Source organism: Coregonus clupeaformis, chromosome 37 (assembly GCF_020615455.1).
Source record: "Coregonus clupeaformis isolate EN_2021a chromosome 37, ASM2061545v1, whole genome shotgun sequence".
NCBI lineage: Eukaryota > Metazoa > Chordata > Actinopteri > Salmoniformes > Salmonidae > Coregonus > Coregonus clupeaformis.
In genome coordinates, this window is record NC_059228.1 from 4503049 (window position 1) to 4524953 (window position 21905).

Below are 21905 nucleotides of genomic sequence, written 5' to 3' on the forward strand. Positions count from 1 at the left end.
GCTGGATTAAAGAGGATAATGTAGAACAAAAAATACATCTGTCAGTATAATTTTCCTGATGCAGCCCTAGTTTGGGGATGAAATGTTGTCCGATTAAACAACACTTTGGGAGGATATACCAGTGTGCAGGTTAATTTTTTGTTCTAATGAAATTAGATTGAACTTTATTCATAGCACTTTTCACAACTGCGTTCACAAAAACCCAAGCCTCTAAACCCTAAAGAAAACAGCCGAGAGAGTGTCCAGGCCTTTGTTCTATTTATCTGTCTTTGTGTTTTCCATCCAGGGCATGATGAAGGAATTTGAGATGTGTGTGGTTCTGACCAAGTCGTGGAGCGGTAGTTTTGGGTTCACCATCACACGCAGCAAACTGGATGCCTGCTACTACATTCAGGACATACTGGACAACCCTGCTAAGACTGACGGACGGCTCAGACCAGGGGACAGACTAGTCACGGTATACACGCATACGTGGACAAACATGCACACACATACACACAGGCACACATTATCCTTACCTGTCTCTCCCATGTTCCCCTCTCCCAGGTCAACGGCCAGGATGTGACGAATGTGACAGATGAGGTTGCCATGTCGATCCTGAGGTCGTCTCCTAGGAGACTGAGTTTGATCCTGGGGAGGGCGGTGACCAACCTGATAGCTCCGCCTTTTCCAGACAACCTGCAAGACATCATACTGCACAAGACACCCACTGGACAGCTTGGTAAAACACTGAGTGGGAGCAGGACAATTAGGATTTAATGGATGGCGGAACTACAGTTGAAGTCGGAAGTTTACATACACCTTAGCAAAATACATTGAATCCTTGTAAAGATTCCCTGTCTTAGGTCAGTTAGGATCACCACTTTATTTTAAGAATGTGAAATGTCAGAATAATAGTAGAGATTTATTTCAGCTTTTATTTCTTTCATCACATTCCCAGAGGGTCAGAAGTTTACATACACTTAATTAGTATTTGGTAGCATTGCCTTTAAATTGTTTAACTTGGGTCAAACATTTCGGGTAGCCTTCCACAAGCTTCCCACAATAAATTGGGTGATTTTGGCCCATTCCTCCTGACAGAACTGGGGTAACTGAGTCAGGTTTGTAGGCCTCCTTGCTCGCACACACTTTTTCAGTTCTGCCAACAAATTGAGGTCAGAGCTTTGTGATGGCCACTCCAATACATTGACTTTTTTGCCCTTAAGCCATTTTGCCACAACTTTGGAAGTATGCTTGGGGTCATTGTCCATTTGAAAGACCCATTTGCGACCAAGCTTTAACTTCCTGACTGATGTCTTGAGAGGTTGCTTCAATATATCCACATACTTTTCCTTCCTCATGATGCCATCTATTTTGTGAAGTGCACCAGTCCCTCCTGCAGCAAAGCACCCCCATAGCATGATGCTGCCACCCCCGTGCTTCACGGTTGGGATGGTGTTCTTCGGCTTGCAAGCAGCCCCCTTTTTCCTCCAAACAATGGTCATTATGGCCATTTTTGTTTCATCAGACCAGAGGACATTTCTCCAAAAAGTACGATCTTTGTCCCCATGTGCAGTTGCAAAACGTAGACTGGCTTTTTTATGGCGGTTTTGGAGCAGTGGCATCTTCCTTGCTGAGCGGCCTTTCAGGTTATGTCGATATAGGACTCGTTTTACTATGGATATAGATACTTTTGTACCTGTTTCCTCCAGAATCTTCACAAGGTCCTTTGCTGTTGTTCTGGGAATGATTTGCACTTTTTGCACCAAAGTACATTCATCTCTAGGAGACAGAACGCATCTCCTTCCTGAGCGGTATGATGGCTGTGTGGTCCCATGGTGTTTATACTTGCGTACTACTGTTTGTACAGATTAACGTGGTACCTTTAAGTGTTTGGAAATTGCTCCCAAGGATGAACCACACTTGTGGAGGTCTACAATTTCTTTTCTGTGGTCTTGGCTGATTTCTTTTGATTTTCCCATGATGTCAAGCAAATAGGCACTGAGTTTGAAGGTAGGCCTTGAAATACATCCACAGGTACACCTCCAATTGACTCAAATTATGTGAGGTAGCCTATCAGAAGCTTCTAAAGCTCCCGAGTGGCGCAGTGGTCTAAGGCACTGCATCTCAGTGCTTGAGGCGTCACTACAGACCCCCTGGTTCGATTCCAGGCTGTATCACAACCGGCCGTGATTGGGAGTCCCATAGGGCGGCGCACAATTGGCCCAGCGTCGTCCGGGTTTGGCCGGTGTAGGCCGTCATTGTAAATAAGAATTTGTTCTTAACTGACTTGCATAGTTAAATAAAGGTAAAAAAAATAAAAATAAAATAAAGCCATGACATAATTTTCTGGAATTTTCCAAGCTGTTTAAAGGCACAGTCAACTTAGTGTATGTAAACTTCTGACCCACTGGAATTGTGATACAGTGAATTATAAGTGAAATAATATGTCTGTAAACAATTGTTGGAAAAATTACTTGTGTCATGCACAAAGTAGATGTCCTAACCGACTTGCCAAACTATAGTTTGTTAACAAGAAATGTGTGGAGTGGTTGAAAAACGAGTTTTAATGACTCCAACCTAAGTGTATGTAAACTTCCGACTTCAACTCTATATTATAGAAATCCAGTGTGAGGGTCTGCGCTCAGGCTGCAATGTATGGTGGCCGGTGCGTGGGAGAAACAATATTTGTAGAACTACGTAGGTACTCGCACTCAAACCATGAAAAGGAAAAACCAAGGAGGCCGAGATGCAAGAATATACTTAATTTAATCCATGCTCAAAAGAATAACAAAAGGTCCTAGTGCAAAGTGCTGAACAAAACAAGGAGCATACGTTTCGGCTTCTCTGCCTTCATCAGTGCTGTACAAACTCATTAAGGAGGCACGTACTTAAGAAGACACACCTGCTGTGCGTAACAGACGCACAGGTGCAGGAAGAATCTGAACTATGTTGTACTCTGTTACAATTTCAACCTTTCTGTCTGTATATATTTCTGATATAACAGGATGGTGTTCATTAGGTCACACAGTAGCAAAAACTTTGCAACGGAAAACATTCAGTTAGTTTAGGTCGTATCTCTTCTTATCACTCTGTTTTCTTCCGTTTTGTGCCTAATGAACACATCTCTCAGGTATAAAGCTGACAGGTGGTATAGGCAGCAAGTGGCAGGGGATCTACTGTCTGGAGGTGGTTCCTGGTTCACCTGCCTGTGAGGAAGGCAGCGTCCAACCAAACGACAGGATCCTGTACATCTGTGGCCGATGCACCATGGGAATGACTCTGGAGGACGCTGTCAAGGCATGCGAGAACGCTCCACGCAAAGTGAAACTCAAGGCCACCAGGTGTGTGTGCCTGCCTGTGTGTGTGTGTGTTTTGTATGCATGCATGCATGCGTTTTTGTGTTAAATGAACCATCTGTTTCCTTTCTTTCTTGTTGTAGAGATGACCAGCCTGTGACTCCCAAAGCCAAGAGGAATGGTGCGTATCAGATCATGTAGGGAGATGCTTTAGCCTCCCGGTGACCCCTATGTTCAGTTCAGGACTCATCTCTATGTATATGACTGCTGGTTCACATAGAAACAGACACAAACTGAAACACTGGAATGTTGCAATGGGTTAAGTTGATTTAATGAGAAGTTTGTAACCAGGCAGGTTGATGCCTCATTGACGAAGTAGATGCTATTCTCAGATCAATCATTACCAGAGTAGATAACCATATTTCCTGAGATAGAAGCGTCGTAGTTTGGTCTTTCAACATTACAGTGTATGATTCTGTGTCCTGTCTGTCTGTGTCCAGGTCTCAGTGACCTGAGAGAGTGGAAGAAGGAGAAGGAAAGGACGTATTTCAGGAACCTCTCTCTCTCTCCTCTCTCATCTCTTTGTCTGTGTTTGTAGCCGTAGCCCGGTGCTGACAGACAGTGTGTGTGTGTGTTTGTTGACAGACAGGGCCTGTGCTGCCACTGCAGGATTAATTATTACAGAGCATCTAAACCTCCACTGGGGGTATTAGACCACACACAAAAAGACACACACACACACGCACACATAGATGGACACACATGCAGCACACACACACACATAGATGCAAACACACAAACACACAGATACACACACATGGCTGGGCACAGACACCCATACACACACACGCTCTCTTGCGCTCTACGGGGCGATCTAGTTGTTTGGTGACAGTGAGGGGTGAGGTAGAGGGACAAGAGAGGCTAGTGGTGTCTACCTGTTCGAGAGGAGACCTACGCACCAAAATGGCCACAGAGGAGGGAGGTCAACGTGAGTTTCTGTCCTGTTCTGAATATCGTCACCAGGGGAATGTTTTACTTTTGTTTGAAGTGGACAGCTTTTGAAGAGGCTTTGTTTTGTGACTGGAGGGGTAGAACATTATCCCAGGTCAAACATGCATTAATATGTGTTAGATTAATCTTGTTTTAATCATACGTCTGTATTGGTTATGGTACATTTGCTTATGAATTATTAATGATGGATGTTTTTAATACTTGCAAGTTGTTTTTATCTCTCAGTAGATTAAGTTACATTGAGCTGGTTTGAGGAACATTGAGCAGGAGCTATCATTTATCTTACCTGCCACACTGGCCTTTGGGTTGACCATAGGACTTACATAACATAGCAGACTTTATTGTCTATTGAAATGGAAATATAGTTAGATGTTCTTGCGGAGATACGTTTTTTCTGAAACTCCTCTCTGTTGTCTCATTTTCTTCTGTCTCTCTGCGTTTGTTCTGCAGCTAAAACCGTGCCCGAGACCACTGGGAAATTCAGACCACCTCTCTCTCTCACCTCCGATCAAGACGTAAGTGTTAGCGCTCACTCTCTCCATCTCTCTATCTACATATCGCTCTCACTCTCTTTCGCTGTCTCTCTTTCTCTATCTCTCTTTCTCTATCTTTTCTCTCTCATGTTCTCCATCTTCTCTCTCTCTCTCTCTCTCTCTCTCTCTCTCTCTCTCTCTGTGTGTGATGACACAGGTTGAAACTAGAGTCATCTGTTCTCTCGGCTTGGGGCCTGCGTGGGCATTCTCACCTGATTCATGCATTAATATTTTACTGCTCAAACACTGCTTACCTCAGCCTGTGGCAGAGAATTGGGAATATACTTATAAGAGTCTGGATAAAAGTGTCCACTTAATGGCTAAATTGTAATTGCAAGTGTCTCGGGACAGGGGTGAATCCTAACTTCCTAACTTGAATTTTCACAGTAATTTGACTTAAGTGGAAGTTAGCATTCACCCCTCTGACTGGATTTGTAACTTCCACCTCTCCCTCTCTCAGAGCTGTATCTTGCAGATAGATGTGTGTAAGCCAGAGAGAGGGGGGCTGGGCTTTGCTCTGATTGGAGGATGCAACGGAAGCACGCTCAGGGTGAAGGAGATCTGCGCTGGAGGCGTGGCCCAGCAGGATGGGCGGCTCAGAGTGGGAGACATACTGCTCGAGGTACGGCCATGCTAGAGCCCTGCACAGGCATGGATTTTAAGCCCAAGCCCTACCCATTCAGGCCCTTCCCTACTCAGGCCCGATTGCTTCTGCCAAATTTAAGGCCCGGCCCTACTCGAAATCAGAAATAACTTCCTCCGTTAGTAAATCCATTAGTTGCTCCTCTCTGTCTGTCACTCGCTCCCTGCGCACAGCTCGCTCTGCATGCGCTTTGCTCATGGCTGCTCTGAGTCTGTGAGTATCCATAGCAACGGCTCCACTTGGGCTGCTCTGCTCAATGAAGAGACATGAGAGAGCATTTAGCTGTTATCTACTTTTTGTCACTCTGACAAAACTCAAGGAACATTTTCTGTGAAATAATCTCTCCTGTCTTATATTTGACGAGGTTGAAGCACTTCTGACACCATGTTATGACCTTAGTCAGATATAACTGCACTGCGCAGCAGAGCACAAACAAATGGTTCAGCTTGAAAATGTTAGTGATACCCGAGCCCTGCCTGTACCCTAGTTATTGATGAAAAAACAGGCCCTACCCGGCCCTAACATGATGTATAATGTCGGGGCCCGCCGGGCTCGGGTCGGGTAGCAGAGCACTAACGCACACATGTGACTTATCAATGACTGATGACTCATCATCCATGACTGATGATGCGTCCAAACATGACTTTTAATATATTTGTACTAAATATGTGTCATTGTTGTATTCCAATGTGTTCTAGGTGAATGGTATAATAGTATCAGGTCTGAGCCACAGTAAGGTGGTGGATATCCTCCGTAAGGCTGAGGGAAACGTCCAGCTCACCATCTGTAGAGACATCATACCACGGGCAAACACAGCATCCTGCGCTGATGCATCCTTCTCTATGGTCTTCCCTGGAGACAATATGGCCATCTGTCCTGGATCCAATATGGCCTCTTGTCCTGGATCAAAGATGGCCCCTTGTCCTGGATCAAATATGGCCTCCTGCCCTGAAGTCAACATGGCTACCAGCACTGGAACAAATATGGCCTCGTATCCTGGATCACATATGGCCACCTGCACTAGAGACAACATGGCCTCCTGCACTGGATCAAATGTGGCAGTCTACATCGAAGCCCATATGGCGGACAAAGCCAAGCCTTTCTCCAACCCTTCTGCCTGCTCCTCAAATGATGTCCAGCAGGAGGACCATCCCCCTGGTGAGATCTAAGGGATAGTTCATCCAAAAGTAATATTTGCTATTTTTAACTATTTTTTGCTAAGTAAATATTCCAATCTGCAGGCCTAAATCCTAAACAAAATGTACTTAAAGGCCCAATGCAGCCATTTTTATCTCAATATCAAATAATTTCTGGATAACAATTAAGTACCTTACTGTGATCGTTTTCAATTAAAATGGTCAAAAAGAAACAAAAATAGCTTCTTAGCAAGAGCAATTTCTCAAGCAAGAATTTTGCTAGGACTTTCTGGGAGTGGTCTGAGTGGGGAGGGTAAAACTGGAAACTAGATGTTATTGGCAGAGAGATTTGGAACTCTCTTTCTTATTTGTATATTAACTCAGTTACCATCTGGTGATGTCACCAGGCAGGCCAAAACTCTATCCCACCAAAACAGGCTGAAATTTCAGGCGGCCTTTTCAAACAGCTCTTACACTAATAGGGCATTCAAAGCTAAAAAGATATGTGTCCTCCAAAGAGGGGAGGTTAATAAAAATGTTATTTTTTTTAAAGAATAGGAGCAGGGTAAGTTTCATTCCGATGGCCATCAGGATGCTGAACAGTGGTATATAGGACAAATGTAGGCCCAATACATGGTCGGGCAGTAGACTGCAGAGACGGAATAATTCTGTTGTACATGAATTATTATCTTTCCAGTGTTTTCCATGTTGAATGTATGATAGTGTATTGTGTATTGTATCGTTTTGTGTATTTGTATGCTGGCTTCACAAAATGAATTATTATTATAAATTTTTTAAAGGACATTAAATTTTCACAGTATTTTTCCAACCTCATAGTGTAGAAATATATATATCTAACACAGGGAAATCAAATTTTTGACAGCACTGGGCCTTTAAATGTTTGAGTTATACTGTATGTAATTTTGCCTGTGTATTTGATTCCAGAGGAGACTTCAGATCCAGTACCTGATGTAGAGAAGGGCATTATCCCACTTTCTCCCCCCCACCCCTCACTCCGCCTGCAGGCCCTGACAGAGGAGGACATGGCTGGACAGGTAACACACATACACACACCACTGTAGCATTGCAGTCTATCATGAAAATAGGAGCCACCACACTCCCCTGTCACCTCTCTTTCTCTTTCTTTCCCGTTCTCTCTCTGGTGTGTGTGCGTGTGTAGGAGAGCTGTAACAGTACACCCTCTCATCTGGCTTGCTGCCTGTCCAGCAAGAGTATGACTGACTTGCTCCATGAAGCCTCGGACAGGTAAGACTGATCTTATCCTCCTCTCCTCTTTTCCTCATCCTCTCCATGTGTCTCTCAATAACAATCACTCATTTTTGCCAGTACATTTACATTTTACATTTACGTCATTTAGCAGACGCTCTTATCCAGAGCGACTTACAAATAGGTGCATTCACCCTTTAAAGTGGGGAGAGTGGGGTAAGTTGAGCCAAAGTATTCACCCCCAATTACTTTTTCCACATGTTGTTACGTTACAGCCTTATTCTACAATTGATTAAATGCAATTTTTCCCTCATCGATCTACACACAATAGCCTATAATGACAAAACGAAAACAGGTATTTAGACATTGTAGCAAATCTATTACAAATAAAAAACAGATGCCTTATTTACATAAGTATTCAGACCTTTTGCTATGAGACTTGAAATTGAGCTCAGGTGCATCCTGTTTCCATTGATCATCCTTGAGATGTTTCTACAACTGATTTACCTAACTCAGTAGAGACCAAAGGAATTTACAGAGTTAGCCATCCCTGAAGTTTAGTAATGATATTAGGTACTATGGTAGTTTTTGTAAAAGGGCTTTATACATGAAAACATAGCAATGTACAGTATCAACCTACGTGACATCAAAGAGGGCCAACCAACTTTCTGGTAGAGAATGCAGACCTTCCAAACCTTGGGGATAGTACTAGATATAATCGTCAGGTAAAAAATATGGATTAATGATTCAGCAATAGGGGTAGAGAGCTGCAGCAAAAATGGATCAAGCATATCAGCCCCAGTGGATTTTTTTCTAGCACAGCACAGGTTAGTAAATTGTTGAAATGAATACAAAGATTCACTAGAAGTTGACAGGTTAACCGTCCTGTCAGCTAGAGGCTGGCAGAAGGAAGACCAATCAACTGACTGACCAGGGTCAATTAAACCACAGTTTATCTCAAATAAAAAGCCTGCCGAGATAAAATTATGATTAAAAGCATCACTTATCCCATTCTTCTCAGTTATGATGCCATAGTCAGACAGAACTTGCTTAGGCAGGGAAGAAGAGGACTTTGTATGCTTCAGTGTATTTACTGTTTTCCAAAATTTTAGAAAGATCACCAGCAGAGGCAGAGATGGGTTTTGAGATCAATTGAGACATATTAAGAGCAATGCATATACTCTTAACCAGCTAAAGTCGATGTCCGCGCCCTCGTCTATTTAAGATAGAGATCTGCGGTGAAAGGAGACAGAGCTAGAGCGGTGTTTGTCAGACCATGAGACATCCTGAAAATCGGTCTTCTCACAAAATCAACTGTAGAGTCTGAACAGTTTGGCCTATTATGACCCCTCTATGGAAAGATGAGTCTCTCACTAACACGATGGTGTTCTCGGTTTTTCTCTATGACCCCCACAAGCATATTGGGACTCGTCTGAAGTTGGTACAGCCGATCTGCCAACTTCTGTCTGTAGCGTCCGAACAGTTTGGGTTACACACTAATATGACCCCCCTGTGGAAAGGCGAAACTCTCACGAACACGTACACACTGGGGCCAATCCACCACCGCTCTCACCTTCCCGGGATCCATCTGTACACTCCCTGCTGCGATGATGTAGCCCAGGAAGGGGATGGTGGAGCGATGGAATTCGCATTTCTCCGCTTTCACAAAAAGCTAGTTCTCCAGGAGGCGTTGGAGGACCTGTCGGACGTGGAGCACGTGTTCTTGGGCGGAGCGGGAGAAGACGAGGATGTCATTGAGGTAGACGAAGACGAACCGGTTCAACATGTCACGGAGAACATCATTATCCAGGGCCTGGAACACAGCTGGAGCATTGGTAAGGCCAAATGGCATGACCAAATACTCGTAGTGACCGCTGGCCGTGTTGAAGGCAGTCTTCCACTTGTCCCCCTCCCGTATCCGCAACAGGTGGTAAGCATTCCGTAGGTCCAGCTTGGAGAACACGTTGGCCCCCTGGAGCGGCTCGAAGGCCAAGGAGATGAGTGGTAGCGGGTAGCGGTTCTTCACCGTGATGTCGTTGAGGCCCCGGCAGTCAATGCACGGGCACTGGGTTTTGTCCTTCTTCTCCACAAAGAAGAGCCTGCTCCGGCGGGGGAGGCAGAAGGACGGATGAACCTGGCAGCTAGGGAGTCCTCAATGTAGGTCTCCATAGCCTTGGTCTCCGGACCCGACAGTGAGTACAGTCGGCCCGGGGCGGAGTGGTGCCTGGGAGAAGGTCGATTCCGCAGTCGTAGGGTCGGTGCGGCAGAAGCGAAGTGGCCCGGGTCTTACTGAACACCTCCCGGAGGTCCTGGTACTCCGAGGGAATGGTGGGAGGTCTGAGGCAACTTCCAAGCCCCCAGGAGGACGTCACGGGGCAGGCTGCGCTGACTTCAGGCAATGAGCGTGGCAGAACGGGCTTGTAAGGATCCGACGGCGAGCGAGTAAGCTGCCTCTTCCATCAATCTTAGAGTGGTCCGAGGGGAAGGAGGAGGGCTGCAGCTCGATGATGAGCGAACACTGAGCGAGAAATGCCCGACAGGTTCCCGACTCTCCAGCGAAGCGTTCCGGGGGAGGTAAGTGGGGATCTCGGGAAACCAGGTTGGCCGGGGAGGCCGCGCTGCTAACAGCCGTGTTACTTAGGGGCTGGGAGGTTACCGTCGTGGTAGGCTGCCTAACAGACAACCCGCGGAAATGCTCCAGCAATGTTAAATGCTCGGTCATGGTGTTCAGACAAGGTCTGGAAACCTTCCATGAGACCGCCAAGCAACTCCTCGTGCCTTCCAATGGTGGCTCCTTGGGAGGAGATGGCTGGGTCAGTCACGGCCAGTTCGTACTATCACGATTCAGGAGAAGACCCAGATGCAGACAGTGTCGAAGTAACAAAAGTTTATTACAAAAACAGGGGGCAGGCAAACGACAGGTCAAGGGCAGGCAGACGCAGTAATCCAGATCAGAGTCCAAAAGGTGCAGAACGGCATGCAGTCTCAGGGTCATGGCAGGCAGTGGTCAATAATCCAGGGTGGTGTGACAAGGTGCAGAACGGCAGGCAGGGGCAGACAGAATGGGCAAAACCGGGAAAACTAGAAAACAGGAACTTAAGAAAGACAAGAGCAAGGGGGAAAACGCTGGAAGGCTTACCAACGAAACAAAACGAATTGGCAACAGGCAGAGAACACAGGTGTAAATACACTGGGGATAATGGGGTTGATGGGCGACACCTGGAGGGGGGTGGAGACGATCACAAAGACAGGTATTTTCTTTACAGTGCCTTGAAAAAGTATTCATCCCCCTTGGCGTTTTTCCTATTTTGTTGCATTACAACCTGTAATTTAAATGGATTTTTATTTGGCGTTCATGTAATGGACATACACATAATAGTCCAAATTGGTGAAGTGAAATAAGAATAATAACTTGTTTCAAAAAATTCAAAGAATTAAATAACAGAAAAGTGGTGAGTGCATATGTATTCACTCCCTTTGCTATGAAGCCCCTAAATAAGATCTGGTGCAACCAATTACCTTCAGAAGTCACCATAATTAGTTAAATAAAGTCCACCTGTCTAAGTGTCACATGATCTGACACATGATCTCAGTGTGTATATATATATATATATATATATATATATATATATATATATATATATATATATATATATACCTGTTTCAGTCTTCCAGCAGGACAATGACCCTAAGCATACTGCTAAAGCAACACTAAAGTGGTTTAAGGGGAAACATTTAAATATCTTGGAATGGCCTAGTCAAATCCCAGACCTCAATTCAATTGAGAATCTGTGGTATGACTTAAAGATTGCTCTACACCAGCGGAACCCATCCAATTTGAAGGAGCTGGAGCAGTTTTGCCTTGAAGAATGGGCAACAATCCCAGTGGCTAGATGTGCCAAGCTTATAGAGACATACCCCAAGAGACTTGCAGCTGTAGTTGCTGCAAAAGGTGGCTCTACAAAGTATTGACTTTGGGGGGGGTGAATAGTTATGCACTCAAGTTTTCTGTTTTTTTGTCTTATTTCTTGTTTGTTTCACAATAAAAAATATTTTGCATCTTCAAAGTGGTAGGCATGTTGTGTAAATGAAATGATACAACCCCCCAAGAATAAATTTTTATTCCAGGTTGTAAGGCAAAAAAATAGGAAAAATGCCAAGGGGGTTGAATACTTTCGCAAGCTACTGTATATCATATTTTCTTCATATCATAATGTTTCTTTAGACTTGCCTAAAATAAATGTATTTATTGTGATGGTGTATATTAAATGGTTTATTAGACATTTTTTTATGAAGATGTTCCAAAGGCCCCCATCAGTGGCTTGTAGGCTTCGAGGCCTGGAGATGCTAAACATGTTCATGTTAATTAACGGTCAATTACCATGAGACCGGCAGTAATTTGCATGACAATAACCGGCTGACAAAATGTCATGAACGCCACAGCCCTAAACAGAGAGATATATACAGTGGGGGAAAAAAGTATTTAGTCAGCCACCAATTCCTTAGTTATATGGACACCAAGGAACTTGAAGCTCCTCGTCCTGCTCCTCTACAGCCCCGTCGATGTGGATGGGGACGTGTTCGGCCCTCCTTTTCCTGTAGTCCACGAACATCTCCTTTGTCTTGCTGACGTTGGGGGAGAGGTTGTTGTCCTGGCACCACACTGCCAGGTCTCTGACCTCCTCCCTATAGGCTGTCTCAACGTCGTCGGTGGTCAGGCCAACCACTGTTGTGTCGTCAGCAAACTTAATGATGGTTTTTGAGTTGTGCGCAGTCATGAGTGAACAAGGGACTACAGGAGGGGACTAAGCACGCACCGCTGAGGGGCGTCCGTGTTGATGATCAGTATGGCGGATGTGTTGTTGCCTACCCTCACCACCTGGGGGCGGCCCATCAGGAAGTCCAGGATCCAGTTGCAGAGGGAGTTTTTCAGTCCCAAGGTCCTGAGCTTAATGATGATCTTGGAGGGCACTATGGTGTTGAATGCTGAGCTATAGTCAATGAACAGCATTCTCATGTAGATTGCATCATCTGTGGATCTGTTGTGGCGGTATGCGAATTGGAGTGGGTCCAGGGTGTCTGGGATGATGGTGTTGATGTGAGCCATGACCAGCCTTTCAAAGTGTTTCATTGCTGAGGATGTGAGTGCTACGGGGCGATATTCATTTAGACAGGTTACCTTGGCATTCTTGGGCACAGGGACTATGGTGGTCTGCTTGAAACATTTAGGTATTACAGATTGGGTCAGGGAGCTTTGAAAAAGTCAGTGAAGACACTTGCCAACTGGTCAGCGCATGCTCTGAGTACGTGACCTGGTAATCCGTCTGGCCCTGCAGCCTTGCGAATGTTAACCTGTTTAACCTGGTCTTACTCACATCGGCTATGGTCATCCAGTCGTCCGGAATAGCTAGTGCTCTCATACATGGTTTAGTGTTGCTTGCCTCTGTATGCATAAAAGGAATTTAGCTCGTCTGGTAGGCCCGCGTCGCTGGGCAGCTCGCGGCTGGGTTTCCCTTTGTAATCCGTGATAGTTTGCAAGCCTTGCTACATCCGATGAGCATCAGAGCCGCCGTAGTAGGATTCAATCTTAGTCCAGTGTTGATGTTTTGACTGCTAGATGGCTTGATGGAGATCATAGTGGGATTTGTTATAAGCATCCGGATTAGTGTCCCATCATTGAAAACTGCAGCTCTAGCCTTTAGCTCAGTGCAGTTGTTGCCTATTATCCATGGCTTCTGGTTGGGATATGTACATACGGTCACTGTGGGAACAACGTCGTCGATGCACTCGTCGTCGATCCGTATTGAGCTCTTCACTGGTACATCCTATTTGGGTTTTTGCTTGTAAGCAGGAATCCGGAGGATAGCGTTATGGTCAGATTTGCCAAATGGAGGGCAAGGGAGAGCTTTGTATGCGTTTCTGTGTGTGGAGTAAAGGTTGTCTAGAGTTTTCTTCGCCTCTAGTTGCACAGGTGACATGCTGGTGAAAATGAGGTAAGACTGATTTCAGTTTCCCTGCATTAAAACCACCGGCCACTAGGAGTGCCGCCTCTGGATGTGCATTTTCTTGTTTGCTTATGGCCCTATACAGTTTGTTGAGTGCGATCTTAGTGCCAGCATCGGTTTGTGGTGGTAAATAGAGAGCTAAGAATAATATAGATTAAAACTCTCTTGGTAAATAGTGTAGTCTGCAGCTTATCATGAGGCATTCTAACTTAGGTGAGCAAAACCTCGATACTTCCTTAACATTAAAGATTGTGCACTAGCTGTTGTTAACAGAGACACACACCTCCCCCTTAACCTTACCCGAAGCTGCCGTTAGGTCTTGACGATGCATAGAAAACCAGCTAGATGTGTATTATCCATGTCGTTGTTCAGCCACGTCTCTGAGAAACATAGGATTTTACAGTTCTTCAGGTCCCGTTGATAGGAAAGTCTTGATCGGAGCTCGTCAAGTTTGTTCTCTAGTGATTGTACACTACCGTTCAAAAGTTTAGGGTCACTCTGCCTAGGTCAGCATCCCGGAGTCGCCTCTTCACTGTTGACGTTGAGACTGGTGTTTTGCAGGTACTATTTAATGAAGCTGCCATTTGAGGACCTGTGAGGCGTCTGTTTCTCAAACTAGACACTAATGTATTTGTCCTCTTCCTCAGTTGTGCACCGGGGCCTCCCACTCCTCTTTCTATTCTGGTTAGAGACGGTTTGAGCTGTTCTGTGAAGGGAGTAGTACACAGCGTTGTACGAGATCTTCAGTTTCTTAGCAATTTCTCGCATGGAATAGCCTTCATTTCTCAGAACAAGAATAGACTGACGAGTTTCAGAAGAAAAGTTATTTGTTTCTGGCCATTTTGATTCTTTATTCGAACTGCTGACGCTCCAGATACTCAACTAGTCTCAAGAAGGCCAGTTTTATTGCTTCTTTAATCAGCACAACCGTTTTCAGCTGTGCTAACATAATTGCAAAAGGGTTTTCTAATGATCAATTAGCCTTTTAAAATGATAAACTTGGATTAGCAAACACAACTTGCCATTGGAACACAGGACTGATGGTTGCTGATAATGGGCCTCAGTACGCCTATGTAGATATTCCATAAAAAATCTGCCGTTTCCAGCTACAATAGCTATTTATAACATTAACAATGGCTACACTGTATTTCTGATCAATTTGATGTTATTTTAATGGACCAAAAAATTGGAAAACAAGGACATTTCTAAATGACCCCAAACTTTTGAACGGTAGTGTACGTTCGCCATTAGAACGGAGGGTAGAGGCGATTTATTTACTCGCCGATGTAGTCTCGTCAGGGAACCTGCACGTTTGCCTTCTCTTGCACCGTCGCTTTCAAATCCCTGGGATTAGGGCCTGGTCCGGAATGAGCAGTACATCCATAGACTCAAAATATAATATGTTTTCATGGTACGTTAACTGCACTGTAAGCACTGTGTGTTAATATTGAAGTAATGTCTCAGTTCTCCTCGGAGTACACTGCGTACATCTGTAGTGTCATACCACAGACTGTTACTCAACGTTTTTGGCGTGTCTACTAACTTTGACCACAAGGAGGCAGCAATGAGTCACTGATGAAACAAAAACGTGTGCTGCCTATGATACTGTATAACCATATCACAATGGGATCTCCTGGTTGAATAGACGTTGACTTGATAGTTAATATATCAGTAAGGATATATCATAATATAATGATTGATAAAATAATTTAATATCAGATACAGTATAGAAAAGCTGCTATTGTATCTTACGTGCAAAAGGAGCAGGGAAAGGAGGCTCAGCATGATTTCAACCCCCTTACGAAACACTAGAAATGGTCTGCCCCTCTACAGAAGAGTAGAAATCGTCTCATCCCTACCCCCTGATCCCCCCCAGGAACCAAATCCCTGTGACGCCATTGGACGAAACCATGATGGGCAGCAAGAACAGCCAATCAGACGGCTGGAGCAGCGAGGATGAGGATGATGAGACATTTGAAGCTAATGGTCATGAGACCATGTCACCCTTCTCAGGTACAGGGTCAGGGGAGGGCGGCCGGTCCAAATCCTAAGTCTGACGGGAAAATGTGTTGCCTTTGTGCCTTTGAGCAAGGAACTTTCCCCTAAACTGCTCCAGAGCTCTGCACCATGGGTTATTCTTTTTCTAGCACTGTTAAATGGTTGGTTTTCGAAAACCTAACTACAGTGCATAGGTCCCATATTTATAATCATGAAGAACTTATTCCCTCTCCTCTCTCCAGGTCCACCTATAGTATCAGAAGAAGAGTTGGTCAGCCTAGCCATGATCAGTCCAGCTAAGACCAGTCAATACGCTGGGTCCAGAGTGAAAGCCCTCATACAGATACTACAACATCAACTAGACCAGCAAGAACTGGTCCGAGAGTTCATGGTGGGTATACACTGTGTGTTCCTCATTCATACACATGCACACACACACTAATGAAGTATGTTAACCATGTCATGCAACTTGGTCTGCCTTTTCAATAGCAGCAGAAAACATTTTCAGTTTGTTTCAGGCCTTGGAGCATCTAAAGCCGTCTGATAACTGTCTGGTGGGGAAAGCTCCGGAGAACCGGGAGAAGAACCGCTACCGGGACATCCTGCCCTGTAAGTCCCTGTTAAACCGGTATAACTACAGTCCCTTTCATGCTTCTGTGTAGTCTGCACTGGAACCATCTAATCTGGGCTGGAAAGGACAGCTGCGGGCAAAATTGACACACAACGTGTTAGTTACGTAATTTTCTGGTTGTAAGATTACAACCTAATGGTCCCTGTTGCAACCAGATAATTACGTCTTTTTCATGACGATATCAAGACGTTATATTTTGGTTGTTTTCTGGTCATATAATAGTTATGGTGGCTAAAAGATGTCAGCAAAACATCCTTATACAACCTGAAGGTTGTACTACAAAGGAGGTTCAATTCGTTTTTCTGTATTTTTAAGTTGTATATCTTGAAAACTTTATTGTTGACATGCAAAACATTTTGGGACTATATCAACAATGGACTAATGAAACAAATTCCAAAATATAGTTTTTGGGTGGAATTTTCCTTTAAATTTGATAATCAACCAGAAAAAACTATTTATTTTCTGGTTCATTGAGAAAGCTAAACTTAGATATGAGTTTTGTTTTTTTGAGTCAATTAGACCATGCCCATTTCAAGGTCAAGGCCATCTTCAAAAAAAATAAAGTCAACGTGTTTCAGAATATTTTGTCAAGTTAGCTGGCTAACTAATTTATGCTGCTTTGTAGTATACCCCTCTGAACATAAAGACATACAATTTCAACCAGTTTTGCTAGCTGGGCAGTGGTCACTTAAGTCTTATCCCTTATTTTATGAGTTCCCATACACACATGTAACTCCGATTTCCGTGGTAATTTACATCTGTGTGCCCTGCTAGTGAGGAGCATTTGGTTACGTGTGTGTGTGTGTGTCGGGGGCAACGTGCATGCTCCGCCCACCTGAGAATCTCTCCTTTTCAGCCATCTATTTCCTGTGTTTGAGGGATGCAAAATCCACTTGTCACTTAAATCTCGCTGGATTCATTGCTTTCATTTTACTCTGGTGACTCTTTCCCACTCTTGCTTGTGCCATTAATTTCTTTCTTGTTAACAAACGACTGTGGAAACGTTTGTAATGACCTGTCAAATACACTTCGGTTATGGCTGAAATGGGCTCAATGGAATACATTGGTTAAACGTTGCATCTATAATAACGACAACACTTCGTTGGGGATTTAACTCAGCGTCTCGACACTTACATCACAAGAAAGAGAAGAAAGTTAACTTTATTTTAGTGGGTTTGGATTATTTTGTGCAATTGAAAAAAGTAATGATTTAATACAGTTGAAATGTTTACAAATTAGATGTGCTGAAATGAAAGCAACATCCACACTCGGATTATAGTGATATTATGTCTGATCTCGCAAACAATGTAAAGTATGTATAGATAGGTGTAATCTAGAGTCAAGCGTTTAGATTTTAAATCTGTGGGCATCCTTCTCTTGACATACTTGTCACGTTCTCTTGCATAATTCAACAACAGTAATTCATTAGGCAGTCTAGAATGCGCAGGTGAGTGCAGGTAGGCCAAGACAGAGCAAGTTTCTGGTGGTTGCAGCCCTGGTCCACCCCTTTATATTAATTTATAAATGTATGCAAAGACATCCAGTGTATACAGTGGGTATCATAAATATTCATTGGATTTCTTCAAATTTTATTGTGTTACAACTTGGGATTAAAATTGATTTAATTGTCATTTGTTATCAATGATCTACACAAAATACTATTAATGAAAAATAAAACACTAATATACTGTACCTTGATTAGATATGTGTTCACCCCCCTGAGTCAATACATGTTAGAAACACATTTGGCAGTGATTATAGCTGTGAGTCTTCTTGGGTAAGTCTCTAAGAGCTTTGCACACCTAGATTGTGCAATATTTGCCCATTATTCTTTTCGGAATTCTTCAAGCTCAAGGTGTTGGGGATCATGGCTAGACAGCAATTTCCAAGTCTTTCCATACAGTTTCAAGCAGATTTAAGTTAAAACGAACTTGGCAACTCAGGAACATTCACTGTCTTCTTGGTAAGAACCCTTATGTTGTAGGTTATTGTCCTGCTGAAAGGTGAATTCCTCTCCCAGTGTCTGGTGTAAAGCAGACTGAAACAGCTATTCCTCTAGGATTTTGCCTGTGCTTAGCTCCGTCCCGTGTCTTTTTATCCTGAAAAACTCCCCAGTCTTTGCCGATATCAAGCATACCCATACCATGATGCAGCCACCACCATCCTTGAAAATAAGGAGGTAAAGGTCTGGGTACCAAACTTCCTTCATATTTACTCCTGAAGTCTGGGGTGACAATCTAACACCCTTATTTGAAAGGTGTTAGATTGCTGATGCTATGTATTGGCCAATGAGAGGCTTTGAAACCACAACATTGGTACTCCTCAGAAGGAGCAGTCCTCCATAGGAATTAATAGAATTCTACAGTATTTCTACAATATCTCCTGCATCGACAACGTCGTTTCCACAGTGACCGTACTCAGTGATGTGTTGTGCAGGATTTGGCCCAAACATACAGTGAGGGATTTGATCCCCTGCTGATTTTGTACATTTGCCCACTGACAAAGACATGATCAGTCTATAATTTTAATGGTAGATTTATTTGAACAGTGAGAGACAGAATAACAACAAAAAAATCCAGAAAAACGTATGTAAATTTTTTTATAAATTGTTTTGCATTTTAATGAGGGAAATAAGTATTTGACCCCTCTGCAAAACATGACTTAGTACTTGGTGGCAAAACCCTTGTTTGCAATCACAGAGGTCAGACGTTTCTTGTAGTTGGCCACCAGGTTTGCACACATCTCGGGAGGGATTTTGTCCCACTCCTCTTTGCAGATCTTCTCCATGTCATTAAGGTTTCGAGGCTGACGTTTGGCAACTCGAACCTTCAGCTCCCTCCACAGATTTTCTATGGGATTAAGGTCTGGAGACTGGCTAGGCCACTCCAGGACGTGCTTCTTCTTGAGCCACTCCTTTGTTGCCTTGGCCGTGTGTTTTGGGTCATTGTCATGCTGTAATACCCATCCATGACCAATTGTCAATGTCTTGGCTGAGGGAAGGAGGTTCTCACCCAAGATTTGACGGTCCATCGTCCCTTTGAGGCGGTGAAGTTGTCCTGTCCCCTTAGCAGAAAAACACCCCAAAAGCATAATGTTTCCACCTCCATGTTTGACGGTGGGGATGGTGTTCTTGGGGTCATAGGCAGCATTCCTCCTCCTCCAAACACGGCGAGTTGAGTTGATTTTATAGAGCTCCATTTTGGTCTCATCTGACCACAACACTTTCACCCAGTTCTCCTCTGAATCATTCAGATGTTCATTGGCAAACTTCAGACGGGCCTGTATATGTGCTTTCTTGAGCAGGGGGACCTTGCGGGCGCTGCAGGATTTCAGTCCTTCACGGCGTAGTGTGTTACCAATTGTTTTCTTGGTGACTATGGTCCCAGCTGCCTTGAGATCATTGACAAGATCCTCCTGTGTGGTTCTGGGCCGATTCCTCACCGTTCTCATGATCATTGCAACTCCACGAGGTGAGATCTTGCATGGAGCCCCAGGCCGAGGGAGATTGACAGTTATTTTGTGTTTCTTCCATTTGCGAATAATCGCACCAACTGTTGTCACCTTCTCACCAAGCTGCTTGGCGATGGTCTTGTGGCCCATTCCAGCCTTGTGTAGGTCTACAATCTTGTCCCTGACATCCTTGGAGAGCTCTTTGGTATTGGCCATGGTGGATAGTTTGGAATCTGATTGATTGATTGCTTCTGTGGACAGGTGTCTTTTATACAGGTAACAAACTGAGATTAGGAGCACTCCCTTTAAGAGTGTGCTCCTAATCTCAGCTCGTTACCTCTATAAAAGACACCTGGGAGCCAGAAATCGTTCTTATTGAGAGGGGGTCAAATACTTATTTCCCTCATTAAAATGCAAATCAATTTATAAATTTTTTATTATAGACTGATCATTTCTTTGTCAGTGGGCAAACGTACAAAATCAGCAGGGGATCAAATACTTTTTTCCCTCACTGTAAGGCTTTTGCTTTTAGGCTAAAAAGTGTATTCCTTTGCCGTGTTTTGTTTGTTGTTGCAATATTACTTTAGTGCCTTGTTGCATACAGGATGCATCTGTATATTTTTCTTCTTCTTATCATTATTGTGGAGTCACTACAATGTTGTTGATCAATCCTCCGTTTTCTCCCATCACAGCCAACGAACTCCGTAGCTGTTTTAAAATCACCAATAGCCTCATGGTGACATCCCTGAGCAGTTTCCTTCCTGTCCTTCAGCTCAGTTCAGAAGATCGACTGTATCTTTGATGTGTCTAGGTGGTTTAATACATCATCCACAGCATAATTATTAACTTGACCGTGCTAAAAGAGATATTCAGTGTCTGATTTGTTATTGTTGCCGATCTACCAATCACTGCCCTTCTTTATTTCTTTATAAGGTTTTCGAAAATGTTCCTGGTCTTTGTAGTTGAATGAATCTGTGCTTGAAATGCAGTACTTGACTGCGGGACCTTACAGATGTTGTATGTGTGGGGGACAGAGGAAGGGGTAGTCATTCAGAAAATAATTTAAACCCATATTATTTCACACAGAGTGTGTCCATGTAACTTACTATTTGATTTGTTAAAAGCCCAGTGCAGTCAAGAATGTGATTTTCTTGTGTTTTATATACAGTATAGTTCCACACTATGAGGTTGGAATAATACTGTGAAATTGTGAAAATGATGATAATGCCCTTTTAGTGTAGGAGCTGTTTGAAAAGACCGCCTGAAATTTCTGCCTGTTTTGATGTGATTGAGTTTTGGCCTGCCTGGTGACATCACAAGGCGGTAAATTAGTTAATAGACCAATAAGAAAGAGAGTTGCAGACCTCTCTGCCAATAAAAGCTAGTTTTCCGTTTTCCCCTCCCCACTTAGACCAATCCCGGACAGTCCTAGCAAAATTCTTGCTTGAGAAATTGCTCTTTGCTAAGAAGTTTTTTTTAACCATTTTAATTTAAAACAATCACAGTAAGGTACTTCATTGTTACCCAGAAACAATTTGATATTGAGATCAAAATGGCTGCATTGGACCTTTAAGCCAAATGTTATTCCTGAACTATTTCAATTTTATTCATTTGTAAAAATGTGTAGAATTTTCTTTTCATTTTGACATTATGGAGTATTTTGTGTAGATCAATGACAAATAAATCACAATTAAATCTATTTCAATCCCACTTTGTAATGCAACACACCCAAATGAGGCCCATACAATCTTCTTTATAAACATAAATTCAAAATAACTTCACAGATCTTCATTGTAAAGGGTTTAAACACTGTTTGCCATGCTTGTTCAATGAACCATAAACAATTAATGAACATGCACCTGTGGAACGGTCGTTAAGACACTAACAGCTTACAGATGGTAGGCAATTAAGGTCACAGTTATGAAAACTTAGGACACTAAAGAGGCCTTTCTACTGACTGTAAAACACCAAAAGAAAGATGCCCAGGGTCCCT

The 21905-nt window shown here is 43.5% G+C and overlaps 1 protein-coding gene across 1 annotated transcript in view; it reads left to right on the forward strand.

The window, feature by feature from the left end:
• ptpn20 (protein tyrosine phosphatase non-receptor type 20) overlaps window positions 1-21905 on the forward strand; it is a 73831-nt gene that overhangs the window by 42473 nt on the left and 9453 nt on the right. The window contains exons 25-36 of the mRNA XM_041866935.2: window positions 287-457; window positions 547-721; window positions 3113-3323; window positions 3422-3459; window positions 4740-4804; window positions 5283-5444; window positions 6164-6623; window positions 7547-7656; window positions 7782-7867; window positions 15710-15846; window positions 16074-16222; window positions 16350-16440. Coding sequence (XP_041722869.2) covers window positions 287-457; window positions 547-721; window positions 3113-3323; window positions 3422-3459; window positions 4740-4804; window positions 5283-5444; window positions 6164-6623; window positions 7547-7656; window positions 7782-7867; window positions 15710-15846; window positions 16074-16222; window positions 16350-16440 — 1855 coding nt within the window. The remainder of the gene's footprint in view (window positions 1-286; window positions 458-546; window positions 722-3112; window positions 3324-3421; window positions 3460-4739; window positions 4805-5282; window positions 5445-6163; window positions 6624-7546; window positions 7657-7781; window positions 7868-15709; window positions 15847-16073; window positions 16223-16349; window positions 16441-21905) is intronic.